Source organism: Artemia franciscana, chromosome 14 (genome assembly GCF_032884065.1).
Source record: "Artemia franciscana chromosome 14, ASM3288406v1, whole genome shotgun sequence".
NCBI lineage: Eukaryota > Metazoa > Arthropoda > Branchiopoda > Anostraca > Artemiidae > Artemia > Artemia franciscana.
Genome location: NC_088876.1, coordinates 3831539 through 3845370, shown reverse-complemented (window position 1 = coordinate 3845370; position 13832 = coordinate 3831539). Strand labels below are relative to the sequence as shown.

At 33.1% G+C, this 13832-nt stretch overlaps 1 protein-coding gene across 4 annotated transcripts in view; it reads left to right on the top strand.

The window, feature by feature from the left end:
* The window catches only part of LOC136035188 (zinc finger protein 782-like), a 38695-nt gene extending 26256 nt beyond the window's left edge, over window positions 1–12439 (top strand). For all 4 annotated transcript variants that reach the window (XM_065716763.1, XM_065716762.1, XM_065716765.1 and 1 more), the window contains exons 4-5: window positions 3870–4043; window positions 11276–12439. In XM_065716763.1, the coding sequence (XP_065572835.1) occupies window positions 3870–4043; window positions 11276–11790 (689 nt within the window). In that variant the 3' untranslated portion in view covers window positions 11791–12439. The remainder of the gene's footprint in view (window positions 1–3869; window positions 4044–11275) is intronic.
* Window positions 12440–13832: the final 1393 nt, after the last annotated feature.

The window sequence follows — 13832 nt, the reverse complement described above, 5'->3', positions numbered from 1 at the left end:
ATGCTTTTATAAAGGGGTTGAATATATTTGTCCTTAAAATTGTCTAAACTGCTATACATACCACTGAGAATTTTTATACACATTTTGATACATGTCATCCAATCATATTTCCATGATTAGTTGTTTATAAATCAACAATTTTACAGGACAATTCTTTTACTTAATGCTAAACCTGAGTCAAATTTCAAATTTGTATTTTTGTGCTCAACAGACATATCAGGATTTAAATGTTTGAATTGGATATCTGAAAATATTACGATAAAAAAATTAATTAGAAATCTCCACAGCTTGAAACCCTGAGAATTTAAATAACCAATCTATACCTATCAAATACAAAGTTAACAAACACATAATTATTTGTATTTCAACTCATATACTTAGCTTGATGAAGCTGCATCTGTTCTAAGTCGAGAATTGAACTAACTTTGATTTAACTGTCACAGATGAAAACATTTTTCTGCATTAACATATAGTTCAAAGTTGAATCAATATTTTCATAGCCTTCTCAAACAGTAATGAGTATTCATTTTTTTAGAGAAACACAAAAGTGAGCTCTTGATATAGAGGAATTGGAATTTTAGTTTGAGACTGTCATCATAAGAAAGATCGGCGAGGCTTTCTTTTTCCTTTATGCCTATTGTGGGCTCTTTGTTTTCATAAGAATGGATCTTTTTTATTTTCAGGTCTGTTATCTTTTTCCCTTCAAGTTCAAATTCTATTTATTTTCATAAAATAACAATAACAAAAACAATATCCCAAAGGGCTCAATGGCCCGTTATTTGGGAAACGGCATACAATAAATAAAGAATCATAAAACTTGTCATAAACATACTAACCAATATCTAAATATAAATATGTAAGGAAAAGAAATCAACTCACCGGCAGTCCCCACGAAACAGCGACCCTCACATCACCCGACAATAAAATACAAATTAAAATTCTCGCGTCATCGAGGATACAACACCAACAAAACAACAACCCAAAAAAGAAAGAAAAATAATAAATAAACTATAAGAAACATTTAATAAGAAGCCTTTAATAAGAAACTTTTCATCTGTCTCTTAAAGGAGCCAATTGTTCGTGACTGCCGGATCTCAGCGGGAACCAAGTTCCAAGCACGCCTCACAGTCACAGCCAGGCCAAAGTCTGAACGAACCGAGGGACTAGCTGGAATCATCACATCCTCCCGGTTACGAACCATATACAAATTTACTTCCCCTACTAGTTTAAGCAGTCCCGAAAAACAACATGGGAGATCTCCCTGGAAGTATTGATATGCCAACGAAGATAGAGATAAAATATAAATATCTTTAATTTTGAGGAGGTAAAGATTACAAATCAAATCAAAATATTATGTTAGTGACTGCAAGCGTTGTTAAATAGTCAAGGATACCGCTTGACTGCTGAGATCTTTATCTCGTATATATAAAAAGAAGGCCACACCAATCTTTCTTGTGATGACTGTTTCAAATTAAAATTCATAACAAAAATGAAGCGAAATAAAACAAAAAATAACGAAAAAAAGCACTAACTATGAAATATATGGGGTAGGACAGACTCTTTGAAACACGGAGGGCTACATTGGTTGCCTACATCCAATTCAAAATATAAACTTAGCTCGTTTTTCTTTCGATAAATTTGCTTATTTTTCTATCACATCTTTTTTTCTAAATTGTTACCCGCTACTATAAAAGACTTTATAACAACGTATGGAGATCTTTTCCTATAAAACTGAACAGTAAAATTCATGTCCGCAGTCTAATTTGCTTGGTCTATGTGTGTTGGCTGTGCTTTGAATTAGAAGCCATCAATATTACTTTACTTATATTCTACTGACTGACCTTAATTTTTAAAATTACCGTTCATTATATAATACCAGATTAGTCATGTGAATCTATATGGATTTTGTACCAATTGAACCTACCCCGGAAGCAGATTTAAAGAAAACGAAGAAAACAACTATGGTGAAAAATTTTATTTCTTATAGTTATAAAAAAGAACAACAACTGTACAAAAATAAACTGCAAGCTCTTAAAATCCCTGACCGAAATATACCTTTGCCATATTAAAAGGGCACGCCCTAATATTGAATATAATAATGACTACATAATGGACTAATAATCTACATCATCTATTTGGTGATCGTAACTCTGATTCGGAAAGTGAATTTTTAAACATCTACAGAAATAGCGCGCTAGAGAAAATCCGATACGTTTTGTCTACTTTTAAAAGTGAGTAATAAATATAATTGAAGGTAGACTAATGCCAAACTGAACCACAGCCATGTTTTACTATCTTTTTTTTTCTTTTTTTTTATATATTGTTTTACGTTGCAAAATATAAAACGGTTCCACTATAAATAGATTGCTAAGTATAAGAAAAACAGCCAGATCCGAAAAAGAGGGGAAAAGGTAGGACAGGTGAGACCTAGATTAACAAGAGAATATATCGAACGAAACAAGGTAAAATGTCCATCAGTTCTTAGTGCCCAAAAGCAATGTATTTGACCTCGTTTTATTTTTACTAGAATTTTTCTGTTCAGATTACAAAAGAAAATTCAGCTCCTATCAAAAGGTAACTGAAAGCTAGAGAGAGTAAATTATAAATTTGAAACTGCTTGTACCCCATACCCCCTTTCTGATGTTTGGAGTAGAAGATCCCAGAAAGCTAGAGGGAGTAAATAATAACTTTTTTTCATTTTTATTCTCTAGATCGTTTTACGTCGCAAACTATAAAATGGTTAATTTTATATTAACCATATAAAATTTTGATTTTGCACGAAATATATGAGGAAAGTGAATTAAAATTCGAAGATATGTATGACATACTTCCTGGCTTATAGAAAAAACAATCTGGAACCATTTTATATTTAGAAAAGTAAAACGATCTAGAGAATATAAATGAAAAAATGGTTCCCTATAAATCTAAAGACTGAGCACCTAAACCTTTTTTTTTACTTTTTTTTTCTTTTTACTTTTCTTTTTTACTTATAGAAAAAAAATTCTTTTCTTTTTACTTTCGACGCATTCCAGTTCAAGAGTTTGTCGGTTACAATATTTTATTTACTTTTATCATTCCTTGTTACCACTTATATGTCCTAGCTTAGCTCTGTAATGAACCCTTAAGACCTGGGTCACTCTTTTTCGTCTTTGCCTATGAAAATTTTTAAATGTTGACAATTGCCAATTTCTGAACTTGCTTGCATTCCAAAATGTAAGATAATTTTTTCTGTAAGCCAGGAAGTTTGTCACACAAATCTTAGAATTTTAATTCACTTTCCTCATATATTTCCTGCAAAATCAAAAAGTTGCTTGTCTTCTAAATACAGTTCCTAAGAAAGAACTCTCAGAAGGGGAGACTGGGCAACACCGATCATGTTAACTTATTATGGTTATACTAACACTTTTATAAATGAACGTTCTCGACCTTCAAGATTTTCTAATTTTTGAATTCTCTAATAATCCTCAAAATTTCCAATATTTTATTATTCCCTAATATATGCATTTAATTTACGTTATTTTACACCTAAAGAGATTTTCTAAAGCTTTTTTTTTACAGGATTCTCAGATTTTTTTGTTTTTCTACATTTAAAAAAAGAAAAAAAAATCAAAAGTATGGAACGAAACTTTATGAAACCTTACAACTTTATGAAAACATCTTATAAAAATGATACAAGGAGCATAATGATAGGGTTGACATTTTTATGAAAGATTCTCAAGACGCAAAAGCGTGGGTACCAAAGATGTTAAGCATAATTTTCTCTTCTGTCATCTTTGTCCTTTTTAAGGGTCATTGGGTTGGTATAGTAGGATTTACTATTGAGTGTCTTTTATATTCGTTTTTAATTATATATATATATATATTTTCAGAAATTCAGGAAGATTTACCAAGTAAAATTGAAGAACTCTTTGACATTCCAGACTTTTCTTTATTTCCTAAAGGGAAAGTGGACTCTTTTGATAATTTCAGCAATTCTTCAAGACTACCCAAAGTTGAACCCGAAGTCTATGAACCTGAAACCTCAACTTATCTTGACAATGAAGGTATATCTTAATCATATTTTTTTTTTACAGGATAAAATATATCGGTTCATAGTTTTTGAAAAACACTAGGACAAACGGACGAAACACTTGGCCTTCAGGCTAAACTCAAGATAGAACTATCGTGTTGGTACAACGGAATAAGCTAAATTAATTTCGGTCTCACTTGAACGTTTTCACATGGTCAGTGGTTCTGTCAAGATATTTTTCTGAAATTAAGAATATAAAACTAAAGATTTCCATGTTAATATTTATCTCCAAATATCATTTCTTTCGTTGTTATCCTCGTTACAAGATGATAGACGAGAAATTAACTATTACTTACGATGAATTAAACAGTAAAAAAAATAGAGGATTTCAGAGTCGGAACTCTGATCCAATCATGTGAAAGTTCAGTTAATATTTTTCCCCGGTGTTTAGCAGGAAATCAAAGCATCAGCAATCAACATCAAACTCCTAGAAAATAAGATACATTACTAATGGATTTTGACGCATAGTCTAATTATTATTGGTCTATTGCTTTTGTGCCCAAGGTCTCTTTGAAGGACGATCCTTTAACCCAACCATAGATGTGGAATCTCTTTCTCAGACTCGAGCGCCCTAAATAGAAGTGGACCGAACTGGTGCTAATTAACAGCAAACTCTTAGTCGACTATCCAGAACCCGTAACTTCCTAATTTCGTAGCACGGGGTTAACTAGGTTAACGGGGTTAACTAGACTTGTATATATAATCAATTAATCAGTTATTTTATTCATGCTTAAACACTATTACAAACGTAAAAAAGTTATTCGGCCCAAGAAGCTTTGCTTGTTATGGGCCATACAACACAATAATAGAGCTCTAAAAGAACCATAAATAATACCGTAAACCAAACAATACATATGAAATGAGGATGAGGAAGAATCAACATTAGTATAGAGTAGAAAAAAACTTGGTAGTAATTATAATAAGTAGAAACCCAGAAAGTAGAGAAACACGAAAGACAAAAGTTGACATTAAAGCATCAGAAAAAAACAGACAAATAAACAAGGACTTTAAAAGTTAAAAAGATTCCTGAAAACAATATTAGAAAGAATAAGAGAGAGAGATATCAGCTGGGAAAGAATTCCAAAAAAGGAGAAATAATTGGAAAAGAGAAAACAGGAAAAAAAACAAAGGAGAGAGAGGATTCTCTCTATATGGATTGTCATAGTCGCTTATCATCTAACCGCAGACAATGGGAACTTCTTATTGACGTCATGGTGTCATCCTAAGTTCGATACAACCACCCTTTAGAAGTTTTAATTTTTCTGTAAAGCTGTGACCTATTTATATCGTTTTTTCCAGAAATGGCAAATGCCAGTTTTAAGAAAAAAACAATGAAGAAAGAAAATCGAGCAGAAGTCAAAACAAGTAAAAACCTGACTTTTTCACAAATATTGCCTTTTACAGGGTTGACAGTGGAGTCTGCTCAATAAGATTGCATCTCTGACTTAAACCTTATTTAGTCATTTTTCTATGATTTTTGATTCTTCTAAAAGCCCTCTTGGCCTCCTGCAACTTTTGGATTTGTAAGACAGAGAATTTTTCTTCAGAGCATTCAGTTGAAAAGAGCTCGATCCAAAATTGTCGATTTACTCTTTAAATAAATTCTAGATTGTTTTCCACCCTGAACAAACTCTTCGGATATAGTGTCGAATAATTAGAACTGTTTTATTGTATAAACAAAATTAAAAAAAAATTATAGAGATAAATATAATTAAGCTATTTCAAGAATCTACAATAATTTATAAAAGTAGAGGGTTCACATAGTTTATAGGTATTACAGTAAATCTCTTTTTATGGCACTTGGTATTAACCAAGTGACATATAGCAATCGCAAATTCTGTCGGTCTGTCTGTTGGTCTATCGGTCTGTCGGTCTGTCTGTCGGTCCCGGTTTCGCTACTTTAGGCACTTACAGGTAAGCTAGGACGATGAAATTTGGCAGGCGTATCAGAAACCGGACCAGATTAAATTAGAAATAGTCATTCTCCCGATTTGACCATCTGGGGAGGAGTGGGGGGCCCGTTAATTCGGAAAAAATAGAAAAATTGAGGTATTTTTAACTTACGAACGGTTGATCAGATCTTAATGAAATTTGATGTTTGGAAGGATATCGTGTCTCAGAGCTGTTATTTTAAATCCCGACCGGATCTGGTGATATTGGGGGGGGGGGAGTTGGGAGGGGGAAACCTAAAATCTTGGAAAACACTTAGAGTGGTGGGATCGGGATGAAACTTGGTGGGAAAAATAAGCACAAGTCCTAGATACATGATTGACATAACCGAAACGGATCCGCTCCTCTTTGGGGTATTTGGAGGGGGGGAGTAATTCTGAAAAATTAAAAAAATGAGGTATTTTTAACTTACGAACGGGTGATCGGATCTCAATGAAATTTAATATTTAGAAGGAACTCGTAACTCAGATCTCTTATTTTAAATCTCAACCGGATCCAGCGTAATTGGGGGGGGGGGCAGTTGGGGGAACCGGAAATCTTAAAAATACTTACTGCGGTGAGACCAGGATGAAACTGGATGGGAAGAATAAAAACCTTTATAAGATACATGACTGACATAACTGGACCGGATCTGCTCTCTTTTGGGTAGTTTGGGGGGGGGGGATTAATTTTGAAAAACTAAAAAAATGAGGTATTTTAAGTTACGAACGGGTGATCGGATCTCAATGAAAGTTGATATTTAGAAGGATATCGTGTCTCAGAGCTCTTATTTTAAATTCCGACCAGATCTGGTGACATTGGGGGGAGTTGAGAGGGGAAACTTAAAACTTGGAAAGCACTTAGAGTGGAGGGATCGGGATGAAACTTGGTGGGAAAAATAAGAACAAGTCCTAGATACATGATTGACATAACCAGAACGGATCTGCTCTCTTTGGGGTAGTTGGGGGGGGGGGGGATTAATTCTGAAAAATTAGAAAAATGAGGTATTTTTAACTTACGAACGGGTGGTCGGATCTCAATGAAATTTGATATTTAGAAGGATATCGTGTCTCAGAGCTCTTATTTTAAATCCCGACCGGATCTGGTGACATTGGGGGGGGGAGTTGGGAGGGGTAAACCTAAAACTTGGAAAACACTTAGAGTGGAGGGATCGGGATGAAACTTGGTGGGGAAAATAAACACAAGTCCTAGATACATGATTGACATAACCGGAACGGATCCGTTCTCTTTGGGTAGTTACGGTGGGGGGGGGGGGCGGGTAATTCTGAAAAATGAGGTATTTTTAACTTACGAACGGGTCATCGGATCTCAATAAAATTTGATATTTAGAAGAATATCGTGTCTCAAAGCTCTTATTTTAAGTCGCGACCGGATCTGGTGACATCGGGGGGAGTTTGGGGTGGGGGAACCTAAAATGATGGAAAACGCTTAGATTGGAGGGATCGGGATGAAACTTTGTGGGAAAAATGAGCAGAAGTCTTAGATACGTGATTTACATAATTGGGACGGATCCGCTCTATTGGGAGGGGGGGGGGTTAGTTCTGAAAAATTAGAAAAATTGACGTATTTTCAACTTACGAAGGAGTTATCGGATCTTAATGAAATTTCATATTAAGAAGGACCTCGTAACTCAGATCTCTTATTTTAAATCTCATCCGGATCCAGTGTAATTGGGGGGGGCAGTTAGGGGTACCGGAAATCTTTGAAAATACTTAAAGCGGTGAGATCAGGATGAAACTGGGTGGGAAGAATAAAAACCTGTCTAAGATTCGTGAATAACATAACCGGACCGGATCTTCTCTCTTTTGGTAGAGTTGGGGGGGAGGAGGTAATTTAAAAAATTGAGGTATTTGTAACTTATGAAATGGTGACCAGATCTTAATGCAATTTGATATTTAGAAGGATCTTGTGCTTTAAAGCTCTAATTTTAAATTCTGACCAGATCCTGTGACATTGGGGGGATTGGAGGGGGAAATCGGAATTCTTGGAAAACGTGAAAATTGGGGTATTTTTATCTTACGAATACGTGATCGGATCTTAATGAAATTTGATATTTAGAAGGAATTCATGTCTCAGAGCTCTTATTTCAAATACCCACCAGATCTTTTGACTTTGGAGGGAGTTGGAAGGGGAAATCTTGGAAAACACTTTGAGTGGAGGAATCGGGATGAAGCTTGGTGGATAGAATAAGCAAATGTCCTTGATATATGATTGACGGAACCGTACTGGATTCGCTCTCTTTGGGGGAGTTGGGGGGAGGGGTTTAGTGATTTGGCTAGTTCGGTGCTTCTGGACGTGCTAGGACGATGAAAATTTGTAGGGGTGTCAGAGAGCTGTACAAATTGACTTCATAAAGTCGTTTTCTCAGATTCGTACATCTGGAGGGCTAAAGGGAGAGGAAAAATTAGAAAAGATTAGGTATTTATAACATACGAATGGGTGATCGGATCTTAATGCATTTTGATATTTAGATGGACATCGTGACTCAGAGCTCTTATTTTAAATCCTGACCGGCATTAAGCCTCTTATTTTCCTTTTAAATCAATCTATTGATTCATAGAATTTTGTTAGAGCTCATACCATATGATCTCTTGGCTCTTAGCTCTTCATGCCTCGTCACAAGTGCCATATGAGCTCTTAGCTCTTGTTCTTTTAGACCCTACTATTAAGTAAGTTTTTTAATTTTCAAACTAATTTCACTCACTATAACGCTATAATACATTACACAACAGAAAAAAAATAATTCTTTTAATTTTCAAACTAATTTTACTCACTATAACGCTATAAAATATTGTATAACAGAAAAGGAAATAGTTCTTTTAATTTTCAAATTAATTTTACTCACTTTAACGCTATAAAACATTGTACAACAGAAAAGAAAATAGTTCTTTTAATTTTCAGACTAATTTCACTCACTATAACACTATAATACATTATACAACAGAAAAGAAAAATATTTAAAGAGAGCGCCAACAAAGTGAGTTACACGCGTAAAGTAAAATGATGTAACACCAGAATTCCGAGTTATTGAATAAAGAAAGGCATAAAGAATTGGAATTGTTATAAGAATAATGCTTCAGATTGGCTTTCATATATTAAATAGTAAGGTGAGTTTTATTAAAGTAGATTTTATAATAACTGTGTAAGGCTAAAATGTTGAAAGCTGAGTTGTATGCTAAATACAAAAAGAAGTAAAAAAAAAAAAAATACAAGTATTTGTAATTTTGCACGAATTATATATTATAGACTTGTATATATCATCCATTAATCAGTTATTTTATTCATGCTAAAACACTATTACAAACGTAAAAAAGTTATTCGGCCCAAGAAGCTTTGCTTGTTATGGGCCATACAACACAATAATAGAGCTCTAAAAATGGGCCGTACAACACAATAATAGAGCTCTAAAAGAACCATAAATAATACCGTCAACCAAACAATGCATATGAAATGAGGATGAGGAAGAATCAACATTAGTATAGAGTAGAAAAAAACTTGGTAGTAATTATAATAAGTAGAAACCAAGAAAGTAGAGAAACATGAAGGACAAAAGTTGACATTAAAGCATCAGAAAAAAACAGACAAATAAACAAGGACTTTAAAAGTTAAAAAGATTCCTGAAAACAATATTAGAAAGAATAAGAGAGAGAGATATCAGCTGGGAAAGAATTCCAAAAAAGGAGAAATAATTGGAAAAGAGAAAACAGGAAAAAAAACAAAGGAGAGAAAGAATTCTCTATATGGATTGTCATAGTCGCTTATCATCTAACCGCAGACAATGGGAACTTCTTATTGACGTCATGGTGTCATCCTAAGTTCGATACAACCACCCTTTAGAAGTTTTAATTTTTCTGTAAAGCTGTGACCTATTTATATCGTTTTTTCCAGAAATGGCAAATGCCAGTTTTAAGAAAAAAACAATGAAGAAAGAAAATCGAGCAGAAGTCAAAACAAGTAAAAACCTGACTTTTTCACAAATATTGCCAGACTCAATGGGTTCACAGTGGAGTCTGCTCATTAAGATTGCATCTCTGACTTAAACCTTATTTAGTCATTTTTTTTTATGATTTTTGGTTCTTCTAAAAGCCCTCTTGGCCTCCTGCAGCTTTTGGATTTGTAAGACAGAGATAAAATTTATGTGCTCAGTCTATTATAATTTTTGCGTATTGCATAATGTATATTTTATACTTATTTAATGGGTGGATGCAGTTATTTGAGACTTGATTTGTGCTTATTTTTTTCTACCAACAAGTACAGTTTACATTATTAGTTTTTTGATCTCCAGAAACACCTTTATCTTTCACAAAAAAAAATAATTAAATTAAAAAAATTAATTAAAAAAATAATTTGTGGTGGTAACAAGATGATGAAAGTTACACGTTTCCTACCTTCTCAATTACTACATGCAATTTAAGATTTTTACTCTTTACAAATTTAAACGATATAAAACGAATTCTTCTTCAGAGCATTCAGTTGAAAAGAGCTTGATCCGAAATTGTTGGTTTACTCTTTAAATAAATCCTAGATTGTGTTTACCGCCCTGAACAAACTCTTCGGATAAAGTGTCGAATAATTAGAACTGTTTTATTGTATAATCAAAATGTAAAAACAATTATAGAGATAAATAATATTAAGCTATTTGAAGAATCTACAATAATTTATAAAAGTAGCGGGCTCACATAGTTTATAGATATTACAGTAAATTTATTTTTTTAGACCCTACTATTAAGTAAGTTCTTTTAATTTTCAAACTAATTGCACTCACTATTACGCTATAATACATTACACAACAGAAAAGAAATTAGTTCTTTTAATTTTCAAACTAATTTTACTCACTTTAACGCTATAAAACATTGTACAACAGAAAAGAAAATTGTTCTTTTAATTTTCAGACTAATTTCACTAACTATAACACTATAATACATTATACAACAGAAAAGAAAAATATTTAAAGAGAGCGCCAACAAAGTGAGTTACACTCGTAAAGTAAAATGATACTTTACGAGTGTAACTCGTATTATTGAATAAAGAAAAGAATAAAGAATTCGAATTGTTATAAGAATAATGCTTCAGATTGGCTTTCATATATTAAATATTAAGGTGGGTTTTATTAAAGTAGATTTTATAATAACTAAAAAAAATAGCTAAAAAAGTTGAAAGCTGAGTTGTATGCTAAATTCAAACAGAAGTAAAAAAAAATACTAGTATTTGTAATTTTGCACGAATTATATATTATTATAGTTTTCTTTATTGCAGCGTCCTCTGATAATGATATGAACAAACAAGAATGGGGATTACCTAGTACGCCAGGTCTTGCAAGAACATGTCTAAAAAGAGAAATGAATTTGAACTGTCAAAATGAGATGCCAAGTCACATTTATATATTTGCAGAAAATAATGTGGCAAAACAAGAGGTTTTTCATACTAAGGAAAAACCTTTCGAATGTGATATATGTAAGAAACGTTTTGCTACAGGTGTTATTTTATCCTGTCATCAAATAACTCATACTGGAGATAGACCTTTTGAATGTGATATATGTGAGAGATCATTTCGCCGAAAAGCCCATTTATCTATTCATCAAAGAACTCATACTGGAGAAAAACCTTTTGAATGTGATATATGTAAGAAATGTTTTACTTTGAGCCACGGTTTATCCAGTCATAAAAGAATTCATACGGGAGAAAAACCTTACAAATGTGATGTATGTGAGAAAAGTTTTAATACAAGATCCTCTTTCTCTCGTCATCAGAGAACTCAACATCTCATGTAAGATATGTTTTACTGATAGTTCCAGTTTATCTTATCGTCAAAGAAAATCACATCATTACAGGAAAAATCAAAAGAGAAAGATCTTGAGATCATACTTAAGGCACACTAGAACATGGAATATTATGAGTTGAACTCGACCATACGCTTAAGCTTAGAAACTATGTTCTCTTAACTGTCTTCTTGTCTGCTTTTTTGTTTATCTAAAAAAAATATTTTCAATTTTTGGCAATTTATTTATTTTTTAAGCTAATTTTATATATTTTCACTATTGTCTTTGTGTTTATGTTTTATTTTACTTTTATCCTATGTAATATAAGGAAAAATCTTACTCCAAAAGATATTCTAAAAGAATACATCTTACATATTACTTTTATGAACACGGGTGAATCTACTTAGAAAATTTAGGAGTGTATTGTTTTGCTGATTGGTTGAAATATGTTTGGTAAAAAAAAAATGATATTTTTACCAAAACATGATTTGGTAAAAATTGCCTTTGGTAAAAGACAAACATGATTTAGTAAAAGATTGAGTACAAGATACTCCAAAAGACTCGAACCTCAGGAAAGGGAATTTTGAAATTTGGGAACCGCTAAATTTAAAATGACTAATGTTTTCAAATATCGATATTCAAATATATCTATTTAATTTTACCTCTGTTTTTATAGCTATCAGTATTTTTGAGAGACTTAAGCAGTGTTGCCAGAAAATGAAACCTAAACACTAGATCCTTTGAAAAGTATGCCAAAATCTTCGAAAAACCAGCTTTGCCATGGCGATGAGTTCCTAAAATATTAAAATTGCCCAAACTTGCTTGCTACATAATGATTCTCGGTACTGCAGCCCCAAAAATTTTGCTCTGCGATACGATACGTGCTCTGCGATACGAAAAAATTTTGCTCTGCGATACGAAATTTTGCTCTGCGATACGTGCATGTTTCGTTTAAGTGTACTTGGACTAGTTTTAGGTCAAAGTCTAATCTTATTCTAATGTCTGGTTATTTCAAACTTACGTCAATATTTCGAAACGAACGCAACAAAAAGGTGGCCCTGGTTATATCAAACTTCGTGCCAATCTTTCGAAAAAAAAAATATGTGAAAAGGGCGTTAAAAAAATATGTTAATTTCCCTGCCTTGTTCCAAAACGCTCATTATTTTGTATAAGACGAAAGATTGGAAGGCACGTACCCCCTCCCACCCCAATTTTTTCTCAAAGTTGGTCGATCAAAATTTTGAGATAGCCATATTGTTAGGCATAATTGAATTGCCCAGTAATTATACCTTTGGGGATAACATGACCCCCCACAGTCCCGGTGGAAAGTTCAATAAGTCCTGAAATTTATCCGTTATAAACACATAGTATTTATTATTGGGAAGTAAACAGACATTTTTTGGGGAGGAGGGGCGATTTTTTGCTTCGGGGATTTTCCACCGGGATAATATTCCGTGGGATGAGCTTTCCAAGGAAAATTTTATACTTGGGGAATTTTCCAGATTTCCTATAACAAATTCTTTTCATTTGTCCTACTTTCTCTTTGTCGACTCAATTTTACATGTGGAGATGCTAAGAAGAATTGTCCAAAGGAAATTCTTACCGGAACAGAACTGTGTAGATTATTTTTCCGTTGAGGGAGGGATTTTCCGCGGGAGAAACTCCATGGGGGATTTTTCAGCGGGATAAATTCTTCAGAGGAAATTTTTTGCGGGAGCAACTTTCTACTAGAAGGTGGGAGGATATTTGTGGGAAAATTTTTCCACTGAGGGGATTTTAAACCGTAATAAAACGCAATAAAATTTAAGCAGAGAACTTTCAGGTAGAAAGGAGTTGTAAGGGGAGAATTTTCCTGGTTAAGGGGGGAGAGGTATTTTAAGACAAAAGAACTTTTCATGGAGGGATTTTTTGTGGCAGGAAGAAATTTTACATAAGAGAAACCGGATTTCCAAACATTATTTCAAAAGAATCAGAAAATAGATGAAAAAAAAATATGTTCTTTTTCAACAAAATGAAGGAGTAATATCAAAAATTAAAAGGAATAGAAGTTATTA